Consider the following 26,540-nt stretch of genomic DNA (forward strand, 5'->3'; position numbering starts at 1 on the left):
AAAATTGTCATAGCGTGCACAGGGGTTCAAACACTGCAAGCTCAGATGGTAGAGCACTTGCCCGCGAAAGGCAAAGGTCCCGAGTTCGAATCTCGATCGGGTGCACAGTTTTAATCTGCTAGGAAGTTTCATAACAGCGCACACTCTGCTGCAGAGTGAAAATCTCATTCTGGAAACATCCTCCAGGCTGTGGCTAAGCCATGTCTCCGCAGTATCCTTTCTTTCAGGAGTGCTAGTTCTGCAAGTTTCGCAGGAGAGCTTCTGTAAAGTTTGGAAGGTAGGAGACGAGATACTGGCAGAAGTAAAGCTATGAGTATCGGGCGTGAGGCGTGCTTCTGTAGCTCAGATGGTAAAGCACTTTCCCGCGAAAGGCAAAGGTCCCGAGTTCGAATCTCGGCCGGGCACACAGTTTTAATCTGCCAGGAAGTTTCACTGCAGGGAAAAGTTTTGATCACTTACCCAGTGATAGAAAAGTGTAATTTTAAACTAAACTGAAAACATTTCTATTTGTCAACTCCTCCTATTCCACAGAAGACTATCTATTACTGTAATATGTAAATGGTGGTGTGTAGGATCACTTGCTAGCTTCTGTCTGTCTTTAATTCGAAAGTAAAAAGAAACTAATAAATTATCAACATGGAGCCATATTTAAAAAATTGATGCTAATATAAAATGACCCATTCCTCATCATTATGATTTATCATGCAAAAGATATATGGAACATGAAACTAGTAACTAACTAACTGTTGGTATATGATGAAGCATGGTATAGACTTACGTTATTTGAAAACCTCAGAATGAAATTCAAATGCAAAATGAAGCAGATGATCAGAGTAGGTGTACATTTTAATTTTGATACGTTTGGTTAATCCTGAAAAACTGATAGTTACTGGGGAGAAATATTCTGGAAAAACAAGCAAATAGACTACAGTTGGAAAAGTAGAGTTACGTGTTACACCAATTAGGCTATCATTAATAAAAAGTGACTTACAAAACTCTTAAATCAGAATATCCATTTCACGGATCTAACCGTTTGAGACAATTTCCTTAGTCACATTTATAGTATTGCTCGGTACTAGAATATGTTTACAAAATTATAGCGTTCTTTTACCGTGTAAATTGCTATTATTGGTCACCCACTCAATGACGCATCATAGGTAAGATTTCGAAGTGAGACGATGTATAAATTACAGTGACACTAATGCACTGAAGATCTAATCAAACAAGAACTCAATCCTGCCTGGAAGTATGCCTCTATGCAATTCTGTTTCTTTCACGTTTCATCAATCGTACCAGTTTCTTCGGCTCTTCAGTGAATACGTTGAAGATTATATGACGAAACTGCAAAAAACTCAAGTCGATAAATTTTTTCCAGTTTTTATTTTCTAAATCGAGAAGTTTTGTCATTTTATGGGTGAAAACTGGAAAATCGTACCTGGTTTTTCAATATAAATTTTGTGAGAAAGAAATTGCTGTCACATTCCGTGTTGTGGAGCAATTACAAACGCTGTTATTAATATTTCTGAAGTTCGCTTAGTAATTCACAGATGCACCATTTGATGTCTACAAAAATAATATTTTTTTCATAGCTTCGGAAGTTGTTGTCTTTTAGTGTTCCTTTTGACGCTTTCTGCTATTGCTTATGTACTTATACTGATTGCTCCCTACTGGAGGAGTAGGCCAGCAGCTGATACTGTCCTCAAAGAACGGTAAAAGTTTGTAATTCATCTTATTATTAGCTGCTGGAAGATACTATAGAATGATAAAAGAAATAAGAAATCACCCTTAAAATCCCACGGTACTCTTTGCATATCTAAGAATTGGAAAGCAGTCCGCGCGTGTCTCTGACCAAGTAAATGTGAGTACATGAATTCTCGTTGTGTTAAAGATTCTTGTGAACATGTACTTATGTGAGAACTTACGTTTCTGCAAACATATGTGCTTTGAAGTCACTGAAATAATGATTATGCTGTTGTACCAATCATACACAAAGAGATTTAATGAATTAATTTTTCTTGTACATTTTGTGTACGTCTCACTGCGAATATTGTATCAATAGGTTTAGCTTCAAGTAAGCAGTTGAAAAGTAAATGTAGGTCTTCATTACAGACATTCATATAGTTGTTGATAATGATTTAATATTAATAAAATGGAGCGTTACATTGAGTGACTGTAAATCAAACACGTACACGACAGCGTAGCATAAGAAGATGTCAACGTTGACCACTTTTGTAACAGTAAAGCATCCCAAAAATTATATTTCAGTTGTTGCACTTAGTATGGCAGTAAACTGTGCCAGAAGTTCATGTACGGCTCATATAACCTCATTCCTGGCTTCAGAGGAGATGTTAGTTCCATGTAGAACGGCAGCGATTCGTTGTACGCCTCCCATTTTTGCGTCAGCATTGAGTTCAGTTCTGGAGTCGGATTACTGGAACAAAAGCAATAACATTCACAAATTGTCATGGAAACAGATGTACAAGAAGACGTTTACGATCGCTACGGACAAGTTTGTCATATCTTCATCAACATCGATACTCCGCAGTCCATCCTACGGCGCATGGTGGGGGTACCCCTTACCTCTACTAGTCATTTCCATTCGTGTTCCACTCGCAAGTAGAACGAGGAAAAACGAATGTGTATTGGACTTCGTACAAAGATATAATTTTCCGTATCTTATCTTCGAGGTTGTTACGAGCAATATATGTTGGAGGCAACAGAATTATTATGCAGCCAGCTTCAAATGCCAGTTCTCTAAATTTTCTCAATAGTGTTCCTCAAAAAGAAACGTCGCCTTCCATTCAGGGATTCCCATTTGAGTTCCCAAAGCATCTCCGTAAGTCCTGCGTGTTGGTAGGACCCATCAGTAACAAATCTAGCAGCCCGCCTCTGAATTGCTTCGATGTCTTCTCTTAATACGACCTGGTACAGATCCCGAACACTAAAGCAATAGGTCGCACCAGCGTCATACATGCTGTCTCTTTTACGGATGAACCACACTTTCCTTAAAATTCTCCCAATAAATCCAAGTTGACCATTTGCTTTTCCAACCATAATATTCACATGTTCGCTTCATTTCATATCACTTTGCAGTGTTACGCACAAATATTTAAGTAACGTGACTCTGTCAAGCAGGGTCCCACTAATGTTGTACCCAAATATTATGGTTTTGTTTTTCTTATTCATTAGCATTAACTTACATTTTTATACATTTACAGCTAGCTGCCATTCACCAAACCAACTAAGAATTTTGTCTAAGTCAACTTCGACACATTACCGTACACCTCAGCATCATCAAAAAGCGTCCACTAATTGTTACACCAGAACAAGCGAAAAATTCATATAAACATGCGCCAGAAAATTTTACGTTTCTAAGATATTAATGAAAACGCATTTTACAAAGTTGTCTGTTCAGATATTATTAATACTCGGAAGTATTTAAAATATACACAGCTTGTTTGTAGACATGCATGTATTTGAGGATAATGGTCTACCGTATCCTTTCAGTGACACGCAGCTGGGATGGTAATTTTCAGGGGCTTCCATGAACATTGATGAAAAGTCTGTACATTCGGAATGTAGTCTGTGTAAACGAAGTGCTTTACGTGACTCAATATAAATCATATAAATCAGTCCAATGAACTGATGTGTGCAGTCGTGAAGCTAATAGAACTGGTTGCTTCCTTCATGTCCATGTTCGCTGCACAGGATGGTTGTAATTAAAGCGTAGTTACTGAAGGAGGTGCAGCGTGGGCTGTAATTACCGTATGGCAGCGAAACTTGGTAGACATGCAAATGCGCTAATGTGTATCCGAGTGACGCTTCAGAACAATTGTTTCTAATTTTGGTCACCAGGTGCTAATCTGGCGCTGAAAACTGTGTGACAGTACGATATGCACGCTGTCATTTGACAAGCCATAACGTGAGTCGGCTATCGAGAAGACAGACCGTACACTATTAGTGAAATTGTTTTCTGTGAACGGCAGAAATTATTGTGCTGCATTGAGAGATTATCGCCGGCTGAAAGGTTTGGGGAGGGGCCCGATATCATTAAATGGTTTAAAGAAGACGAGAATGAAATTCGAAAACACGGGCGAGCTTGGTGTGGCACCTGGAAGAGGAAGGCGCCCCTGGTAGTGCTAGCGCTCCTGGAGTCTCATGAGAATTGCCCATTCCAAGATCAATAGTAAGGAAAGTTTTGCAGTCTGTATTACTCTGGTTCCCGTATAAGATACAGACGATGCAGCAACTGAAACTCAAGATCTGCAGCAATATTCGATTTCTGGCGCGGATCGAGGCTGATGGCATATTGTTGGGCAATATTCTATGGAGTAACGAGCTACGTTTAACAGTACAGGGTGCAGTAAATACACAGACCTGCCGAATTCCAGGTAACGTTAAACAGCGTATTGTGCTCGAATAGCCATTGCAGCCGCAGTACGTGACTGTGATGTAGGGGTTCACAAACGCCTTTATTCTCGGTCTGTCCTCTTTGAAGAGAATATACTCAGAGGGCTGTCACGTCTACCCTGACGATTGCACGTTATCAAGACCGCCTCGTACAGCACTTGATTCCCGCTTCGCAAAAGCGCAACTGTGTGGAGACCACTGTTTTCGCGCAGGATGGGGCAACACTTCACGCCACACGTCCAGTGAAAGATCTGCTTAATGCAACGTTTCACGAACATGTAACCTCAACAGGTTTTCCAGACTCGTTGCCTCCAACTTCATCTGGTCTGAATCCAAGAGACTATCTGCTTTGGCGGTGTCTAAAAGGGTTTACCAGGGGCACTTTCGGTCTCCAGCTGACCTTAATGCCAGTATACAGGAATACGTTGCTCAGATTCCAGAACTGGTGGAGCATCTGTTGATCATATCGTTTTACGGATGCAGCATCTCGTCGAGGTCTCCAGTGTTCAGATTCAACAAACTGTGCAAATGGAGGTTAATAATAAAATCAACATTACGCCTTTCTTATTTGTTTGATCTTTTATGTCATGCAGCTTTCCTAATCCGTTGCATATGGAAACAATTCTATACGTCTTTCTTACATTCACACCACCAGATTTTCGCCTGGTAACCAAAATTGGCACTAGTATTTTTCAGCGTAAATCTACCAAATTTTCCTGCCATACGCTACTTATAGACCACAACTTACATCTATGAATAGCTGCAACTTTACTTCAGTCACTCGGTGCATAAGAACCGATGAGTCTCGATCAGTGTGACTGAAACGTGTTGGGGACCATTACGCAAACAGTGCACCCGTCTTTATTTGTTGCTGAACGCCCTGTAATATGCCTGGAAGAGAGTTATGGATAGAAAGAGACGGACACGTTGTTGAAGGCAACCGTACATTCGCTCATCACCAGTGTCGCGGAGCTCCTGCTAGAAGGGGGTATACTGAAATATTAGGTCCAAAAATTATGCCAGTACTGCAGAATGCGATGTTTGTGTTCTTTTGGAGTATTCTTGTTTGATGGTTGTGACATCTTTTCAAAATTATGTAATTCTAGCATGCGCTGATTCTTCGTATAGTTTCCGAAAGTCATATTTATAGTATTGTATGAGCCTAACGAAGACTACAGAAAATTGTACTTACTCGTACTTAGCAAAGTTAGTCCACATTGCAGTCATCTGGTCTCGGAGAATAGCCCCGTCAGATGTGGGATCAAGCCAGAATGAAAGGAACATATATGCTATGTCGATAGCATGGCCTACGCCTGGAACATAACATAAAACATAAATCTAAAATAGCTATTTTGTTCTTATATTAACATAACAAATGTAAGGAGCATTTGGTATTTCGTTTCTGTTGATTACAATAACTAGGAGTTCTAGGTACGAAATTCCTCACACAAGAACATCATGATCCAATTTATGTATTACGACAGGGAACCACCATACGAAGTTAATTACACAAGTCTTGCGAAAGCCTCATAGCAATAAATCTATGTATATGTGATTATTAGGTTGTGCATCAATAATCAGCGCATGTTGTGTTACATTCACGAGCATAGGATAAAGAGATAAAATTGAGGTATATGAAGGTATACAACGTTGAGGTAGAAATACACTCCTGGAAATGGAAAAAAGAACCCATTGACACCGGTGTGTCAGACCCACCATACTTGCTCCGGACACTGCGAGAGGGCTGTACAAGCAATGATCACACGCATGGCACAGCGGACACACCAGGAACCGCGGTGTTGGCCGTCGAATGGTGCTATCTGCGCAGCATTTGTGCACCGCCGCCGTCAGTGTCAGCCAGTTTGCCGTGGCATACGGAGCTCCATCGCAGTCTTTAACACTGGTAGCATGCCGCGACAGCGTGGACGTGAACCGTATGTGCAGTTGACGGACTTTGAGCGAGGGCGTATAGTGGGCATGCGGGAGGCCGGGTGGACGTACCGCCGAATTGCTCAACACGTGGGACGTGAGGTCTCCACAGTACATCGATGTTGTCGCCAGTGGTCGGCGGAAGGTGCACGTGCCCGTCGACCTGGGACCGGACCGCAGCGACGCACGGATGCACGCCAAGACCGTAGGATCCTACGCAGTGCCGTAGGGGACCGCACCGCCACTTCCCAGCAAATTAGGGACACTGTTGCTTCTGGGGTATCGGCGAGGACCATTCGCAACCGTCTCCATGAAGCTGGGCTACGGTCCCGCACACCGTTAGGCCGTCTTCCGCTCACGCCCCAACATCGTGCAGCCCGCCTCCAGTGGTGTCGCGACAGGCGTGAATGGAGGGACGAATGGAGACGTGTCGTCTTCAGCGATGAGAGTCGCTTCTGCCTTGGTGCCAATGATGGTCGTATGCGTGTTTGGCGCCGTGCAGGTGAGCGCCACAATCAGGACTGCATACGACCGAGGCACACAGGGCCAACACCCGGCATCATGGTGTGGGGAGCGATCTCCTACACTGGTCGTACACCTCTGTTGATCGTCGAGGGGACACTGAATAGTGCACGGTACATCCAAACCGTCATCGAACCCATCGTTCTACCATTCCTAGACCGGCAAGGGAACTTGCTGTTCCAACAGGACAATGCACGTCCACATGTATCCCGTGCCACCCAACGTGCTCTAGAAGGTGTAAGTCAACTACCCTGGCCAGCAAGATCTCCGGATCTGTCCCCCATTGAGCATGTTTGGGACTGGATGAAGCGTCGTTTCACGCGGTCTGCACGTCCAGCACGAACGCTGGTCCAACTGAGGCGCCAGGTGGAAATGGCATGGCAAGCCGTTCCACAGGACTACATCCAGCATCTCTACGATCGTCTCCATGGGAGAATAGCAGCCTGCATTGCTGCGAAAGGTGGATATACACTGTACTAGTGCCGACATTGTGCATGCTCTGTTGCCTGTGTCTATGTGCCTGTGGTTCTGTCAGTGTGATCATGTGATATATCTGACCCCAGGAATGTGTCAATAAAGTTTCCCATTCCTGGGACAATGAATTCACGGTGTTCTTATTTCAATTTCCAGGAGTGTAGTAAGAATACAAACTGAAGGAGTAACACAGCTACTGTTTTTTGGGATGAGGAGTTCGAGAACATGATCATTAACGTCGTACATTTATAGTCATAACTTGGAAATGCATTGTACAGTTAGCAAAATAAAGGCTGACAATGAACTTTGATGTAATTCATAGTATGAGAGACTATGGCTGACATCGTTTACTGTTGTTTTATTTGGCTTTTCTCTTCTCTTTACCCTGCAACAAAAGAAAGAAGCAATATTATGCTTTGTAGTCACATTGAAGACGAGGTGATCAGAGGTGGATGGGAAAGCGTGAGTACAAAATCGACCGTGCGCTTTCAGACGATCCATCCTGGTGTTTATGGCAACGAAGGATAACCTAAGTCTGACAGGCTGGGCAGGGATTTGAACTCCTCTTTCCCAAGATGGCTTCAATTTTTTTACCGCTGCACCGCCTTGCTTGGTACTGGGTGGTTGTAATTAAAGTGCTATTACTCAGGAAGGTCCAGTGTGGGCTATAATTATCATATGGCACCGAATCTTGGTATATATGCGAATGAGTTAATGTGGTGGAATCAATTAACGCTAGAAAAAACCGTTAGTTCCTATTTTGGTCAGCAGGTGAAAATCTGTCGCTGTGATCACAAGAAAGACATACAGAAATGCTTCCATAAGTAATGGACTTGGGCAGAGAACGTCAAATAAGTGAGAAAGGCATAATGTTTATTTCATTATTAACCGTTATGGATTGTGAAATGACAGCGTGGACGTTATAACGTCATACAAAAAGTGTACAGCGACAGATTTGCACCTGGTGCCCAAAATCGTAACTAATTTTTGTCCTCATTAACGCATTGGCATATCTAACATGTTTCACTGTTATACTATAATAATTACAGCCCACACTGGACTCTCGTGAGTAACTGCACTTTTATCACAACCAACTTGTACTGAACAGCATCGAGTCTGTTTGTCCTCTGTGATATGGCAAGAGCATAACAGTAGAATTTATCTGAAGAGTTACCTGTTATCGACGATAAAAGCGGACACCTGGATCAAAGATAGGAAGGGCAGACAGATAAACTCTTTGTTACTATACGTCATGAATAATTTTAAAAGTTTGTTTTTGTTACATTATTTAATAATTTGATTACGGATAATCGAGTGATAAAATATTTTTATGTCTTTTAATTTCATGTGGAGAATGTTCTGTTTGCACAGAACTGTTCGTAGTCACGGAGCTACGGACTTAATTTGCGTACCAGCATTCATGAATTGTCCAGCGGTACAAGTGAAATAAATAAGCACTTATTTCTCTTGATGACTGATCAACGGATTTCCGTTCAACTGACGATCTAATCGTTTCGTGATACAGATTAATGGAACGAAATCTTAGAATGAGTATCTACATCTCTGAAATTATTTACTGGTGGCTAAAGTAATGTATTGTGTTATGGGCAATGGAGACATTATTGCAAGACATCAGAATTAAAAGATAACAGTAAAAAATGGATGCAGTTTTAAGAACTTGTCGATGTTCCAGTTACATCCGAGTGTTATACTCCATCTGCTCCAGTTTAAAACTTACACCGATCTAGAGAGCAGCGAATCAGTATGAGTTCTGTTTACCCTAACTATCGTTGGCATTCTGGAACGCCTAGATAAAAATATAGATGAAAATTTTAAAAATAGGTAGTATATATTAAAATGTGTCTTTTCGCATTTGTATGTTGCCATATACTCCTACTTTCGATTTTCTATATAAATAAATTTAAGTAACTACTGGAAACGTGGGACGTTGTCTAAAATTTCCAAAAAATTAGACATCCGTCACCTCTTTCATTAGAACAACTTTCATTGAACCTATCGACTAAATCAGTCTCCGATGGGAAGATAAAAATTCAGATATTTGCTAACTCTAAGAAACATCCAACCCATTCTCTGTAGACTTGTTCTGTTCGTATTAAAAGTATTGTTTAGCTAATATGTCAATTTTGCTTATTCTCTGCAATCGCTTCACGCCTTTCAAACAAGCAAACGCTAATGGTTAATGAAACCACACAGGCCTTTCAAAAATATAAACATTGGTGGAAAATGAAACCCCATAGTTACTGATGCTTTTCAAATGTCAGTTTACTAAGTAAACTTTCTTTGGTGTAATAATTCCTGTACTATTTTACCCTTAAGCCTTCACTTGCCGTAGGTTTTTTCATATTTGATCGTACTTTGCGCTTTTCATTAGTACATTTGACGTACTACATTGTTTGTCTGAGACATTTCTAATATATCTATTTCTTTTCTTAAGCAGACCTGGATTCCAAAGAAACATTCACGTAGTCTGTTCGTAATAAGACGTATTTTTCTTACCTTCAGGATATCGGTTGAAAGGTCCGTCGTTGTAAGTAAACTCATAGTAGTATACAGGCTCTGAAGAATAGTTGGCCATATTCCTTACGACAGCGTCAACTCCCTCCACGAAAAACATATGAGAATCTAACTGAAAATTATAGTTAAAATATGAAAACAATAAACCTGGATCCAGTCAAAATATCAGTTTTTAGTAAGAGAATGAAATAAGCGAATAAACACCTTATTCCTAATGATATTACATAAAATAACAAATAAAAACAAAAGTACAACGGACATAGCTTTTATGAGTTATACATTTTACCGTGAATCCTGAAACAAAAGCTATACAAAACGATTTTCTATTGTTTTAACTATCCGATAATGAAAACTGCTATTACAATTTTTTTATGATTGTATGAAAAATATAAGATAGATAGTTTCCTATTGTAACATTTGTACTTGGACCGTAATTTAGTCTAGGTATTGCGGGCAGAAAACAGTTGATAGGGTTTAGTTCACAGTGAATTCCACTTCATAGATGAAATATATTTAAAACTTTTATTAGAATGAGGATCTCCTGTTTTGGGTACTTGTGAGTAGTAGTGTTGCTTTAACAGACTCATTTTCGACCTTGTCAAAAACTGTGCGCACACGACTGACAAAAGAACTGTTTCCCACCAGGCTAAAGTATTTATTTCTCTTTGCAAGTGGTCTTGAATTACAAGTGCACGATGAAGTGGACTGTACTCGAGCAGTGCGATAAGAAAAAGGTTCAAGGCAGCTCAACTCCAGTCAGTGTACAGAACACATTATCGATGTCGATACCACAGCCGTTTGTTAACCGACGAAAAGTGACATTCAGAACAAACCTATCAAGTGGAGCATTTGTATTTGCTGCTCTAAGAGCTGATCGTCAGAAAAATTGTGAAAAATCTGCGTGACGTAGTAGCATTATGTTTCACCGGTATAATCATAGCTACTGATTTTATTCTTTTTAACTGGTAGTAGAGGAAATCAAAGAGTTTCTTATGTTCCAAGTAACTCGAAACTTAACAGTTACTCACCCTCAGTACTACAATTTGTACGTCAACTGCCAGGACTGGCGCACGTTGACGTTGCCCGGTGAGGGGGTGAAGTAAGCTGGGAATCGGTTACCTGGCTCGCTTCTATAGTTATTTCACTCTACGAGAGGGCTGAGGTCAGATAATTGATTCACAAATGTCTGCATCACGTTACAAGTCGATAACCTCTACCATGTAACTGAACGATTTGGAATACGCTCGTGGCTTGTCATTGAAAGGTTGTATCGAAGCGGGTTCCCAACTTTTTAAGTGAAACATGAAGCTGGGCACTCTTTCCACTTGAAGAGCCACTTTGTAGATTGGCTGCACAGTGCAGGAACTCCAGAAGCTATAGAAGTACGGAAATATTGGAACGAACTGTTGGTCGACCAATATGCGTGACAGTTTATACTTTCCAGGTGATTGCTTGCATACAAACCGCTCCACCAAGTATAGCATAGTTTCCTATGACTATCAAAGTAGGTTCGACCCACAAGTTTTATTAATACACAGCTAGAGGATTCTTAAAATAAATACACATTGTACCTATAGCAATATCATTAATTTCTTGATCATCTTGTGTAAATAGTACAACGTTCTAATAAACTGCAGTTAAGATTTACATTGCCACCGTAAATTAAGTTTTACACTAGCAGGTTAATTTTAAATGTTGCAGAGTGCTTGTTAATTTGGTTTCTGGATTAGACCTTCCTCATTTTTGTTACAGATTTCGTTATATAGCATTTCGTAGAAAAGGAATTTAATCGGGTACTACTGCCACTTACCAAAGCTGTGGTGAAATTATCCTGCACTGTAATGTCGCTGCCATTGTAATAAAACTGTTTCACTGCACGAGCGCCATTCAGCCGTTCGGCTCTGGTCGGAAGTCTCAGATCACAGCCAATAATTGCCTCAAAGTTTTCGTTGAAGTGCCTAATACCTTCTTCTGTTGCTAGCGTTGCATTACCTGCGATGAAAAAAAAATCAAAAGCTTGTTATTTCCAGTAGTGAAATGTGTTAGCAATGGCAGATGGTCTGTTAATTGTCCCACTCATTTGGGCTGTCCTGCTTTACGTGTCTTCTTTACATTAAGTATCACTAATACGTTTGCGTGCTTTTTCACAACCTAGATTTACGTAATGCTAATACGTCTCTCAAAATGTGAAGCGACTTCTAAGTAATTCAAGTCAATAACATTTCTCGATGTTTCATCCACTCGATACTGTTTTGCTACCCACTCAGTTTATTATTGTATTTCACCAGGTAATTCTACACACACAGGTCTTGGGAAAAATGCTACAAGTTTGTTTGCATTAATTATTTGATACCACACCGTAATGACATGGAACGAGTATTTTACGAAATAGAAGTTCTGCTGTGAAATAGGTAGAGGTGAAAAAATTCCTCAGTTCAGTTTCAGATTTAGCATTTTATAAGATAAGATAATGGAATATGTTTGGATGAAGTCCATGAAGAAGAACGCCGAACCGTTATAACATTTTTTGTTTTGGGTGTTTTACTGCGAACAGAAATTGGTCGCAAGAAGGCAGTTACTATAAAGAGTTCGCTGCTTTATTTTGAACTTAATTCAGTGATATTTCTGTTCAAGATGATCATCGTTAAGGTCGATACTAAACCATAATCAGAATTGTAAGTATCTATAAAATGCATATCATGGTGTTAAATGAAATAAAGACACGTGAAAAATTTGACACCATGCGAATATTTGAAGAATTAGGTATAAGAATGCTTTGAGCAAAGTGGGTGCCAGTTTGTTGAATGATAACTATTTAAAAGAATCTAATACTTTACACTGTTTTATATCCGTGGGTGACATGTCGGTGCGTTAATTCACAGCACAAACGAAAGAGCAACAACGCACTGAGTGGAAAGCCAATGTCCCTTCACCTACGAAGAAGAAATCACTTTCTTGTGACACAAAGACTACTCCCAGAGTTTTCAGCGATGCAGTCTTAAGATAAAGTTGCAAAACATGAAACATTTTAATCTTTGTCACCACATGTACGGAGGAGAAATGCAAAGTGGACGTTCCACAGTAGTGGTTTCTTGGAGGTGCGGTTGCGAATATGAGCCCGCCAAGTTGCAGCCCGATGTGGAATGGTGCGTGCGCTTCAGTTGTGAGCAGCACAGGCCAATTCCAGTCCATAGACAGATAGTCCGTCGAGGGCTGAACCTTAATCATTGCTCCTGAACGACAGATCACAGTGAACAGTGCCAAATGTCAGCATAAGGGAGATCTCTTGTTTTTGATTTGTTTCTGAGTTTCATACTCTACTCGGACGGATAGAGGAGCCGGTTCCTGGTGGAAGTTATTGTAGACGTTCTGTCTGGGGGTTCAGCTCACCACTTTAGCATTATAGTGCAGCAGGTAGCCGGTACACTAGCTCTTAGGCGCCATGGAAACGAGGACCAAAACAGCGTCAGTTCCGTACGACAACCACCACCATTGCACAATGTCAGGGGCAATTCAAGACGCCACCGCTGCGACCAGGGCGCTCGTCTCGCTGACGGCGCCAGCCCCGTAGCCCCTAGAATCCGCGTTTAAGCCAGGCCTTCTTGCTTCTGCCCTTATACTTGGTCGCAAATGGTCCACGATGGATATTCCCAGTCAAGTGGTACTTGTGATGTTGCACGGCTAGGGTCCTGCAGCTGTAGCCTGCTCATCAGCCAGGGAACGCTGCCAACAGAGATTACATCGAGCCCACAGCCATCAATGTCTTCACTGCGCCCTGATTGACCTCTCAGAGCACTGTAACCCGGACTGTGTTTTCTTGCAGCTTGTTACTGTCTCATGTTCCTGGACAGCCATCCAAAACTGTGGTAGTTATGGACATAGACTTTCGTCTGATAGTCATTGGGCTTGTCTATTATGGCAAACAGTTGCTTTCTGTGACTAGGCCATTCACGTGCTCGAAGAGAGATATTGCTGGTTTTTACCTTTTGTTATTTACACGTCAAGAGCTACAGAAATGGCAATTACTGTTTAATGTGGTTAATAATAAATGAACTCTGAAGAGCCAAAGAAACTAGTACACCTGCCTAACAATGCGTAGGGCCCCCGCGAGCACGCAGAAGTGCCGCAACGGGACGTGGCAAGTACTCGACTAACATCTGAAGTAATGCTGGAGGAAACTGACACGATCAATCCTGCAAGACTGTCCATAACTTCAAAAGACAACGAGGGGATGGAGATCTCTTCTGAACAGCACGTTGCAATGCATCCCAGATATGCTCAATAATGTTCATGTCTAGTAGATAGTGGAAAGGCTTAAACTCAGAAGACTGTTCCTGGAGCCACTTTGCTGCAATTCTGGAAGTGTGAAGTGTTCCATTATCCTGCTGGAATTGCCCAAGTCCGTCGGAATGCACAATAGACACGAATGGATGCAGGTGAACAGGCAGGATGCTTACGTATGTGTCACTTGCCAGAGCTGTATCTAGACGTATCAGGGGCCCCATGTCACTCCAACTGCACACGCCCCACACCATTACAGAGCCTCCATCAGTTTGAACAGACCCGTGCTGACACGCAGGGTCCATGGAGTAATGAGGTTGTCTCCGTATCCGCACAGGTCTATCCGCTCTAAAGAATTTGAAACGAGACTCGTCCGATAAGGCAACATGTTTCCATTCATCAACAGTCCAATGTCGGTGTTGAGGGTCCCAGGCGAGGAGAGAAGATTCGTGTTGTGCAGTCATCAAGGGTACACGAGTGGGCCCTCGGCCCCGAAAGCCAGTATCGGTGATGTTTCGCTGAATGGCCCGCACGCCGACACTTGTTGACGGCGCAGCATTGAAATCTGCAGCAATTTCCGGAAGGGCACTTCTGTCACGTTGGACGATTCTCTTCAGTCACCTTTGGTCGCGTTCTTGCAGGATCTTTTACCGCCGCAGCGATGTCAGGGATCTGATGTTTTACCGATTAACTGATATTCTCGTGAAATGGTCGTACTGGGAAATCCCCATGTCATCGCTACCTCGGAAATGCTGTGTTCCATCGCCCGTACGCCGACTATAACATCACGTTCAAACTCACTTATAAGTCTTGATAACCTGCCATTGTAGCAGCAGTAACCGATCTAACACCTGCGCCTGACACTTGTTTTCTTATATAGGCGCTGCCGCCCGCAATGCCCTATTCTGCCTGTTTACCTATCTCTGTATTTGAAAACACATGCCTATACCAGTTTCTTTGGCACTTCAGTATATGTGGCCATTAATAAACGTATTTTGACTTGTCTACCTGGGAGTAAGTTATTGCTTACTGAGTCCTTAGCAGACACTTCAATGGAGTCCATGTTTATTCTTTTTTTTCGAACAAGTACTACGAGCTGGCAGCGGGCGTGCGGTAGATAATATCCGATTGGAATTACCAGAGAGGGGATTTACAGTTCCGGTTTTCGACTTACACCCATGGAAAACTACAAAAAAAGGTGGGGCGGAATGAAATGAATTGAAGCTACATTTGATATACTACTGGGACAATACGTTGCAAAGAACAATATGAAGCCCTATGCATGTATGAGCGACGTAATGGACAAAGGCCACTTGAGCCATTGGGTATAACATGTGCTGTTGCCTCCTTTGTAGTGACAGTAACCAAACAATGATCACTATATCAGGTTCTTGGAACGTAACATGCTGTTTCTCTCTCCAGACACTCAACATTCCACACTTCAACAGGATCTTCTGTGTCGACATACAGGGAAGAATGAACAATTCTTTTTGGAAGAACAATGGGTAGGTATGACTCCAACGTTGGTCAACCATCATTTAAATGACAGAAAAACGTTATTCGTAGTGGTGAAGCTTATATATATTTGTAAACCTTGTTTCTGATTTTTCATCGTTTCTTCCAGGTGCCAACATGATACCAAAGCCGATAAACTTTTGATATTAATTTAGCCATTTTTAATAACACCACTCATTTACTTAACCATATCTTACAACAAACCGTTTGCACGTCTTTGATTTCGTGAATATCAACAAAGGTAAAACAAGGGTTACTGAATATTGTAGATATGAATACCGTGGTGCTGCCGAAATTAAATCAGGCAATGAGTTTTGCTCTCTGGGTAGCAAAATATGCCACAAAATATATAATGCTGACGTGCAACGGCGAAAAATGTGTTTCCGAAGACGAATAATTTGTTAACATTGTATATTAATTGAAGTGTTACGAATAATTTTCTGAAACTATTTGTCTCGTGCAGAACTGAAACGTTAGCATAAGCGATATTCAAGTAGAAAGATAATGAAGCTGTTGAAGTTTGGTGCTACAGAAGAATGCTGAAAATTAGATGAGTAGATATAAGCAATAAAGAGGTGCTATATCGGATTAGGGAGAAAATAGCCTTTAAAGAAGAATCTGATTAAAAGAAGACATTGAGTGATAGGACACATCCTGACGCGTCAAGGAATCATCAATTTGATAATGGTGCGAACTTTATGTGTGGAGGGAGTTCGGGGGCGTGGGAATGAAACTTCTAGAGAGAGACCAATGCCTGACTACTGTTAGTAAGTCAAGCCGTATAGGCTGCCATATTTCTGTAGAAATGAAAAGACTGGCACAGAATAGACTAGTGTGAATGGTTGCAGAAAAGCAGTTTTCTGCCTGAACATCAAGGGAACATTTCCTGTCAGGCGAAAACTTTTAGTATGATTTAAAAACCCCATAACTTCGAATTTCTAATTTATCAACTTTGTTCTTAGTTGTTAAATTTACACCTATGTTTAGTTTTTTATTCCTTGGTTTCTGTAAATCAGACATGTCAAATTTGGTGTACCTTTCATTTTCCTTCTTTTGCTAGAGGAAAGTATTCTGATAAACAGTTTAACGCAAATCGATAGCAAGTTTCGTTTATCCTGGTCTTACTATCAACAGAGAGAAATGAGTGAGCAAGAATTTAGAATCCGTAAACATAGAACTAACAGGGGATATTTGGAGTGTACAATAAATTACAGCACAAATTTTCACTTGTCGCCATCGAATTATTTCAATGTCCCCAAGCGACTGACTTCAGTATTTATCTTTCATCATGTGTATACAAAGTTGCAGAATCATGATTGATGTCCGACACACGTAGTAGTAATACTAATAACCTACAATAGTAGCTCTAAAACTATTGGGAGTTGTCATCCAAAAGGAACTTGTAAATCCTTTCCATACAAACCGTGAATATTGTTTACTAGTTCAAGGTCCGTGACTCCCGATATGAATGGGACACGATTGTAGCGACCTTCAGCCACCAGCCGCCACGGTTCTTCAGTGATAAACGCTCCTTCGTGCTCTGGTTCGGCACTGGGGGCCCAGACGCAAGTGCCGATGCTCTGACTATCCTATCACAAAAAATATTCGTATGTTAACACTTACACACACAATAATTCAAAGTAAATGTAGCAAAGTTCACAAAAAAATTTAGATAACACAGAAATGGCCATCAATTTAAGGCAACTGTATGTATGAGATAGTGTTCTTTACCACAACAAAGATAACATGTCAGGAGTGTTTGAACAACATTTTATTTTATTTTAATGAGTACCAGTTTCACAGGGATATTTTTAATTTAGGACAGCACGTTAAATGATAGGTTCCTAATGCTGCTAAAGATACATTCTGCATATCATTACTATTACTACATGCAAATACTGTACCCTCTGAAGTAGAATTGACTACATTGAGAAGACTACATTATAACAACTGCATTGTCAGTAACAGTATCTTTCATTTATCAGTCCTTAACTTCTCTGTTGTGCGCTGAGTCTCACAATAAGGATAAAATGTTATTTATAAGAGAGGATCTTATGTTCCTATTCGTCCTCGACGAAATAAATACATATGTAAAATGAAAGAGTGTTGGTACAGAGGTTCACTTCCCTCAGTTTTATTCGCAAATGATGCAGCAACTTTAATTCCATCCTTGTCACGCGATCTGAACTAGAGGACCTGCTAGTATGTCATACATTGATTCATGTACTCTACTCACATCTGTTTTGAGGCCAAAAACGTGTCACTCCGAATTAGCTCTTCATTTTGTTAAATAATTGTCGAAGCATTCATTGCCATACTTGCACTCCCTGATCTTATGCTACAGGAATCATTTCACCCATTGAACTCCTTTTATTATTACCGCGTTTATTATTACCGCCATGTTGACGTCTCTGTAACGCCAGAATCATACGCTGAAGGCTTTGGATTCCTATACGGGATAACAAGCGTGTTAGTTTGGTGGGAAAAACTGCTCACATTTTCATCCATTCCTTGACATGCGACCTCTATCAATACTGGGCATACATTATTATGTTGTTCTGTGTGCAACGCCACGTATAAAATGGTTCAAATGGCTCTGAGCACTATGGGACTTAACATCTGAGGTCATCAGTGCCCTAAAACTTAGAACTACTTAAACCTAACTAACCTAAGGACATCACACACATCCATGCGCTAAGCAGTATTCGAACCTGCGACTGCAGCAGTCGTGCGTTTCCGGACTGAAGCGCCTAGAACCGTTCGGCCACCGCGACCCGCCACAGCGTATCGCTGCGCAAATAAATCCACAATGCAAGGAAGGCAACCACGCCATACTTTAAATTCCGCATGGTTGTTCTACAAACGTGAATGTAGCACGAGTGATTAAGGGTTCAAGTAGAATGATATACACTTCCTCCGACTAGCCCAACGTCTGCAGCGATCACAGAGAGGCATAATGAAATATACACCTGCTCTGAAGTATAAAGTTTGAAGACTAAGTACTGAAATAAAAATACACCTACTCAACAAAATCGCAACGTGAAAAGGCAATTAATGTAGAGTCATGAAGTTTCGGAAACACATTTGTCTATGAAACATATGTAAGTTGTAACATTGCTATTGGATGTTAAATGTTGAATGCATCTTCATGCATTGTGTTGTACAGGTGCTGGATGTCAGTTTCTGGTATGGACTTCCATGCATGCTACACTTACGATACAAGGACGGTTGATGTTGTTTGTGGATGACGCTGGAGTCGTCGTCCGATGATGTCCCGTATGTGTTCCATTGGAGACAGATCTGGTGATCGAGCAGCCCAAGGCAACATGTCGACACTCTGTACAGCATGTTGGGTTACACCAGCGGTATTTGGGTGAGCGTTATCCCGCTGGAAAACACCTCCTGGAATGCTGTTCATGAATTGCAGCACAACAGGTCGATTCGCAAGACGAATGCACACATGTGCGGTCAGGGAGCGTGGCACAACCACGAGAGTGCTCCTGCTGGCAAATAAAATCGCACCCTAGACCATAACGCCAGGTGTAGGTCCATTGTGTGTAGCCTCCAGACAGGTTGGTTGCAGGTCCGCAACTGGCGTTCTTCTAATCAACACACGGCCATCAGTGTCACCGAGGCAGAACCGGCATTTTCCCAAAGTGGTAAATGGCGGTCAGCTGTCATGTAAAGTGGCTACATTCCTTACAGGTCTTTCTGCAATATTGCAGATATAACATCTAGATTCTCGTAATCCTATTATACGACCTCGTTCAAACTCAGTGAGGTGTTGATAATGGTGTTCATTTCAGAGACACCCTGTACGTAGACACCTCATATTTAACGTGTAATAGAGAAACGTCGTTAGCAAAAACGTGTAAAAGTTCTTGGCTGGTTTACTTCAAAGTTTTACACAATACTCTAATAAACATTCAGATGGACATTGTGAACAATAAAAACGACGTCTACGCAAGACATTCGCTACGGGCAACATGCTTTTATGGAATGCTTAATTGCGGAAAAAGAAGCAATGCTGAATATTCATAAAAGTTTGTTTGCAGTGTATGGCAATGATACAGTTGATAGAGTGCTTTTGGATAATGGATAAAGGAAATTAAAGCGTCAGGATATACACAAAGTGAGCGCCGTGACCAACCACGCTCGGGACGTCGTGTCGCAGCCACCGCACCCGACGTTTCAAATTTCGCGGAAGCCAATTATCGTGCAAACAGGCATTTCACAACTCGACTATTGCCTTAAAGCCATTGTTGACAAACATCAACTTATAATCTCCATTGTCAAAGGTAACTGACGCTCATGACTGTTACAGCGTGTATTTAAAGCAAACCTGATTTGCATTTTTATAGTGGCGCTACTAGCGAATGGCGCGACATTTTAGTATCAATCATCTTTCAGATGTATAAACACACCTACGAACATAGATTTCCGTCGCACAACATTGGAAAATTTGTATTCCGAGTAAGATGTCTAACTGTTCTAATGATCTATACACTACCACTTCTTAAGTAATAGAACCCAGTACGTTTTCCTCGATGATGAGTGTTCATCGGAGGTGAGGGTATCATCTGGAGTGCCCCAGGGAAGTGTGGTAGGTTCGCTGTTGTTTTCTATCTACGTAAATGATCTTTTGGATACAAGATGACTTGTACAGGATTTGTGATTGGTGTAAAGAATGGCAGCTAACTCTAAATATAGATAAATGTAAATTAAGGCAGATGAATAGGAAAAATAATCTTGTAATGTTTGAATACTCCATTAGTAGAGTAACGCTTGACGCAGTGACGTCGATTAAATATTTGGGCGAAACACTGCAGAGCGATATGAAGTGGGACAAGCATGTAATGGCAGTTGGCCCGCAGCTCGTGCGGTAACGTTCTCGCTTCCCGCGCCCGGGCGCCCTGGTTCGATCCCCGCCGGGTCAGGGATTTTCTCTGCCTCGTGATGACTGGGTGTTGTGTGATGTCCTTATGTTAGTTAGGTTTAAGTAGTTCTAGGGGATTGATGACCATAGATGTTAAGTCCCATAGTGCTCAGAGCCATTTTTTTGAATGGCAGTTGTTGGGAAAGCGGATAGTAGTCTTCGGTTCATTGGTAGAATTTTGGGAAGATGTGGTTAATCTGTAGAGGAGACCGCTTATAAAACACTAATACGACCTATTCTTGAGTACTGCTCGAGCGTTTGGGATCCCTATCAGGTTGGATTGAGGGAGGTCATAGAAGCAATTCAGAGGCGGGCTGCTAGATTTGTTACTGGTAGGTTTGATCATCACGCGAGTGTCACGGAAATGCTTCAGAAACTCGCGTGGGAGTCTCTAGAGGAAAGGAGGCGATCTTTATGTGAATCGCTACTGGGGAAATTTAGAAGAATCAGCATTTGAGACTGACTGCAGTACAATTTTACTGCCGCCAACTTACATTTCGCGGAAAGACCACAAAGATAAGATAAGAGAGATTAGGGCTCGTACAGAGGCATATAGGCAGTCATTTTTCCCTCGTTCTGTTTGAGAGTGGAACAGGGAGAGAAGATGCTAGTTGTGGTACGGGGTACCCTCTGCCACGCACCGTATGGTGGATTGCGGAATATGTATGTAGATGTAGATATTACCCTGACAGCATCGAGAGTATTGTTTACTGCAGTCATAGTAGCTAAAAGAGCTCAAAGTGTTTCAGTCAAGATTTACAAATCACAGGCTACGACTCGGTGAATTTACGACCTGGGAATTTTGGAGACCGAGGAAATATACTAACGTCCTGAACGTATTCTTTTGGATGTTTGTGGGTACAATTATCTGCCTTGCACATTATCTAGGTGTATTGCCCGATACTTCTCAGAGCAGACCATCACGTAAGCGGATGAAGGTGTTATCACAGGGCGGACTAGAATGCAGATCGTTGAAGAACGAATTCTGCGTCGGTAAATCTAGACACAGCTGCTGTTATATCATTTCGAAATCAACGTATTCTTCGATTAAGGGTGTAGTTGCGGCCAGCCTACGTCCGCCAAGTGCACCAGAAAAATGCGACTCTAAATCCAAGCTTAGCTGTTAACAATCATCAGAAGCTTAGTTTCGATACTGCTATGCATATTCTTCTTTCGATGTGCAGTTGTTTGCAAAGGTGTTTCTACTATCCGTGACTGATGACCATAGATGTTAAGTCCCATAGTGCTCAGAGCCATTTCTACTATCCGTCTATTTAGGATCACTGTACATAGCAGGATCATGTGAATTACTCTGGTGTACACGAATGCGCTTGTAACTACATACTAAGATGGTCAATTGCTCCGTTGTTGACTTACACCTCCACCATCATTGACAACTGGAGTTCCGTAGTTTTCAACGACAGTCACTAACTGTGCTGCCGCTAGTCCTGTCTCAATACTACACTGAGTGGCCAAGTTAAGGGAAGGCAGAGGACGTGACGTTTGATTTTTGGCTGCTGAACCCTACCTCTCCGGACATCTACAGTGGTTGGGCAAAAATACTGAAACGCCACGAGAAATGCTTGCTTGAACATATATGCAAATGCTAGCCAAGCCTGTACAATGTCCTCAAAATGTTATAAGTGCAAGTCGTGGTCGGAACAGTATTTCGCGCAGTTGTGAGTGCATTATGTCTGAGCTAAGTACTTCGAACTTGGGCTAATTGTTGGTGCTCGTATGATGGGTACTTCGGTAACCAAGGTAGTCGCAGTTTTATTGTTTCAAGAGGCACCGAACCTAAGATTTATACCACATACGGGGAAAGCGAAGAAACGTTGCTCCCGAAGTCACGTTGCGGACGATAGTGTAAGTTGAATGATCGTAACAGACGATCCTGGAAGCGGACTGTGACGAAAAATAAAAGGAGGACAAGAAGACAAAAAAAAATTGTTCAAATGGCTCTGAGCACTATGGGACTTAACATCTGTGGTCATCAGTCCCCTAGAACTTAGAACTACTTAAACCTAACTAACCTAAGGACATCACACACATCCATGCCCGAGGCAGGATTCGAACTTGCGACCGTAGTGGTCAGCGGTTCCAGACTGAAGCGCCTAGAAGTGCTCGACCACACCGGCCGGCAAACAAGAAGACACTCGCGTGCTCTGTTAGCGTCGAGGCAACGCCAATGGAGGAGCTCCATAAGTAGGGAACTACAACACAAGTTGAATTTCCAAAATAAACATCAGTGAACCAAATGCCCTTAAGAGGAAAATGTGGTGCCCAAACCATGAAAGCCTGTCGGTGTGGCCTAGCGGTTCTGGGCGCTTCAGCCTGGAACCGCGGGACCTCGATGTACAGTGGTGGCAAAAATATAGAAACACAACACATTACCATGGTGTAGGAAAACTTACGCAATTCATAAAGCTTCCAGTCGTCTCAGAATGCATAAATACGAGTCCTGTAAGGTTTTCGAGGTAATCTTGTACCATTCTTCCCACAAAATAGTGGCAAGTTCGGGTAACAATAATGGAGGAGGATAGCGATTATTCTCCTTTCTCAGCAACGTGGATCACAAAGGCTCAATAACAAAGAGATCTGGTGACTGGGGTGGCCAGGGGAGACGTGACAAGTTTTCCTCGTGCTCAGAAAAACAGTTCTGGAAGATGTGACCTTTGTGAACAGCGGCCCTCTCGTCTTGGAAAACAGCACCGCTATTTGAGAACAAACAGCGTACCACGGAACGGACCTGCAGCCAAAATGATAAAGTTAACTGATTCTCCCGTCGTTTCTTGGTAGAACAACACCTGTACAACATCATCAAAATGGCCATATTATCCTTGGCAGTACTTCGACCTTGCAGAGTAAACATGAGGGCCATAGGATACCACAACGTGGCTGCTCAAATCATCACCGAACCCCGCCATCTTTCATTTTTGGGATGTAAATTTTGCCAGTAATTGGTCACAATGTGAGACGAGACTAATCTGACCAAATGATTTCCTTCCATTGTTTCGGAGTCCACGTTTCATGGTTTGGTTCAAAAATGGCTCTGAGCGCTATGGGACTTAACATCTGAGGTCATCAGTCCCCTAGAACTTAGAACTACTTAAACCTAACTAATCTAAGGGCAGCATACACATCCAAGCCCGAGGCAGGATTCGAACCTGCGACCGTAGCGGTCACGCGGTTCCACACTGTAGCGCCTAGAACTGCTCGATCACCCCAGCCGGCCATCTTTAAGAGCTTTCACAAACAATTCGATGGAATTACATTTCAGTACGTCCTTGTAGACACGAAATACAGTAGAAATGAACATATTTCACGTAAGCACATGTAAGTAGCTTAGAGCAAGTGCATACCTCCTCCGAAAGGGCATAGTAAATGTCGTTGGCTAGGGTCCGTGCATCCACGCTTTTGAGAAAATCTACAAGTTCTGTGGTGTTCTGCCCTGAGAATCCCAAATACTGCGCGAAGCGTATTGCTCTGTCTGTTGCGTTTCTGGAGAAACCCCAGGGGCTCAGAGCTGATCCGCTCATGGCTATGGCGTTCTTGTACAGCCCTGTCAACGAACAGAAATGCGGATTAGTCACAGCAACAATTTAGCACTTAAGCTTAATAACAGTAGTAATAACAAATCTAATGTTAATCAAATCTCGATTCCTATGCGTGAAACGGTTTCACATGTAAACTGATGAATAAGGCTACGCATTAAATACTAAAGACAGCAAATAAAATTTATGCGCCAATATATCGTCAAGTTTCACAATATACACTGAGGTGACAGTCATGCGATAGCGATATGAATATATACAGATGGCGCTATTATTGCGTACAGAAGGTATAAGAGGGCAATGCATTGGGGGAGCTGTCATTTCTACTCAAGTGATTCATGTTAAAAGGTTTCCGATGCGATTATAGCCGCACTACGGGAATTAACAGACTTCGAAAGCGGAACGCCAGTTGGAACTAGAGGCAAGGGACATTCCATTTCGGAAATCGTTAGGGAATTCAGTATTCTGAGACGCACAGTGTCAAGGGTGTACCCAGAATCCCAAATTTCAGCATTACTTCTCACCGCAGACAACGCAGTGGCGGACGGGCTTCAGTTAACGACCGTGAACAGCAGCGTTTGCTTAGTGTTGTCAGTGCTGACAGACAAGCAACATTGCGTGAAATAATAGTAGAAACAAATGTGGGCCATACGACGAATGTATCCTTTAGGACAGTGACCCTAAATGGGGCGTCAGTGGACTGTGGCAGCAGCTGACAGACGCGAGTGCCTTTGTTAACAGCACATCGCCTGCAGCGCCTCTCCTGGGCTTGTGACCACATCGGTTGGACCCTGGACGACTGAAAAACGATGGGCTGGTCAGATGAGTTCAGGTGTCAAGTGGGAAGAGCTGATGCTGGGGCTCCAGTGTGGTGCCGGCTCACGAAGCCAGGGACACAAGCTCTCAACAAGCCACTGTGCAATACTAGGCATACATTATTATGTTGTTCTGTGTGTAACGCCACGTATCAAATGGTTCAAAATGGCACTGAGCACTATGCGACTTAACATCTGAGGTCATCAGTCCCCTAGAACTTAGAACTACTTAAACCTAACTAACCTAAGGACACCACACAACGCGCAGACATCACGAGGCAGAGATAATCGCTTACCCCGCCGGGAATCGAACCCGGGAACCCGGGCGTGGGAAGCGAGATCACTACCGCATGACCACGAGATGCGGGCGTGGGTTCAACACTTCGAACCACAAACAGAACGGCAGTCCATGGAGTGGCACCATCCCACTTCTCCTCTGAAGCAAAATTTCGAAGCCACAACCTCAGCCGGTACATTTACGGCGACGGTCTTCTGGAACTCTGGAGGGGTTATTCTGTATGACGTCCTCCCTCATGGTGCAACGATCAACTCAGAAATGTACTATGATACCCTCAGGAAAATGAAAGAATAACTTCATTCTGTTCCTCATCGCCACAAAAATGAAAACACACTTCTACTTGTCCATGACAACAGAAGGTTTCACAAAGTCTGCACACCCGAGAGGAACTCAGAGAACTTCATTGGGCTGTTCTTCCTCATTTACCCAACAACCAGTCATGCACCTTCCAACTTCCATATGTTTGGCACAGTGAAGGACGCACTCCATGGGAAGCAGTATGTGGATGATGGAGAAGTCATTGATGCTGCAAAAGTCGACCAGTAAAGTGGTACCATGAGCGCACATGGCTCTCCTAGGAAGCTGGCGTAAGGACGCCGCGTGGAACGGAGATTATGTTGAAAAACAATCTGCTGTAGCCAAAAAGTGGAGAACGATATGATGTATTACAGTCCACACTCAAAACAGTCTTTTTATTAGAAAAAACCTATTGCATTACTTACTGAATGCCCCTTGCACTTACAACAGAGTCTATATCCCCTCTCTGTCCTCCCTCTTCGCCTCTCTACTATTTACAAAAATGTTCAAATTTGTGTGAAATCTTAGGGGACTTAATTGCTGTGGTCATCAGTCCCTAAGCTTACACATTGTAAGTAGGCTATTTAGGTTTTTATGTTGGGAACGCCATGTAGCGCTCTATATGAAAATCACTGACTGCTGTGTGAAGTCTGTAGCTGGTCTGCATTGTTGCAATACTGCTTTTGTGGTTTTGGGCAGTTGGCTGTTAACAGCGCGTATCGTTTCGCAGTTGTAAGTGAGCCGCCAGCAGTGGTGGAAGTGGGGAGAGAAATGGCGGAGTTTTGAGAGCGGATGATCTGGACGTGTGTCCATCAGAGACAGTAAATCTGTAGTAAATCTGTAAGACTGTATGCCATGAACTGCTATATATATATATATATATATATATATATATATATATATATATATATATATATATATATATATATATAATGACTTTTGAACACTTTTAAGGTAAATACATTGCTTGTTCT

At 42.2% G+C, this 26,540-nt stretch overlaps 1 protein-coding gene across 1 annotated transcript in view; it reads right to left on the reverse strand.

Moving 5' to 3' along the window:
* Positions 1-2,118: 2,118 nt before the first annotated feature.
* LOC126320606 (esterase FE4-like) overlaps positions 2,119-26,540 on the reverse strand; it is a 39,480-nt gene continuing 15,058 nt past the window's right edge. The window contains exons 6-11 of the mRNA XM_049994080.1: positions 23,965-24,164; positions 17,090-17,255; positions 11,681-11,862; positions 9,853-9,982; positions 5,603-5,723; positions 2,119-2,431 (exon numbers count right to left, since the gene is read on the reverse strand). Coding sequence (XP_049850037.1) covers positions 2,275-2,431; positions 5,603-5,723; positions 9,853-9,982; positions 11,681-11,862; positions 17,090-17,255; positions 23,965-24,164 — 956 coding nt within the window. The 3' untranslated portion in view covers positions 2,119-2,274. The remainder of the gene's footprint in view (positions 2,432-5,602; positions 5,724-9,852; positions 9,983-11,680; positions 11,863-17,089; positions 17,256-23,964; positions 24,165-26,540) is intronic.

This window comes from Schistocerca gregaria, chromosome 2, assembly GCF_023897955.1.
Source record: "Schistocerca gregaria isolate iqSchGreg1 chromosome 2, iqSchGreg1.2, whole genome shotgun sequence".
In the NCBI taxonomy this organism is placed as follows: domain Eukaryota; kingdom Metazoa; phylum Arthropoda; class Insecta; order Orthoptera; family Acrididae; genus Schistocerca; species Schistocerca gregaria.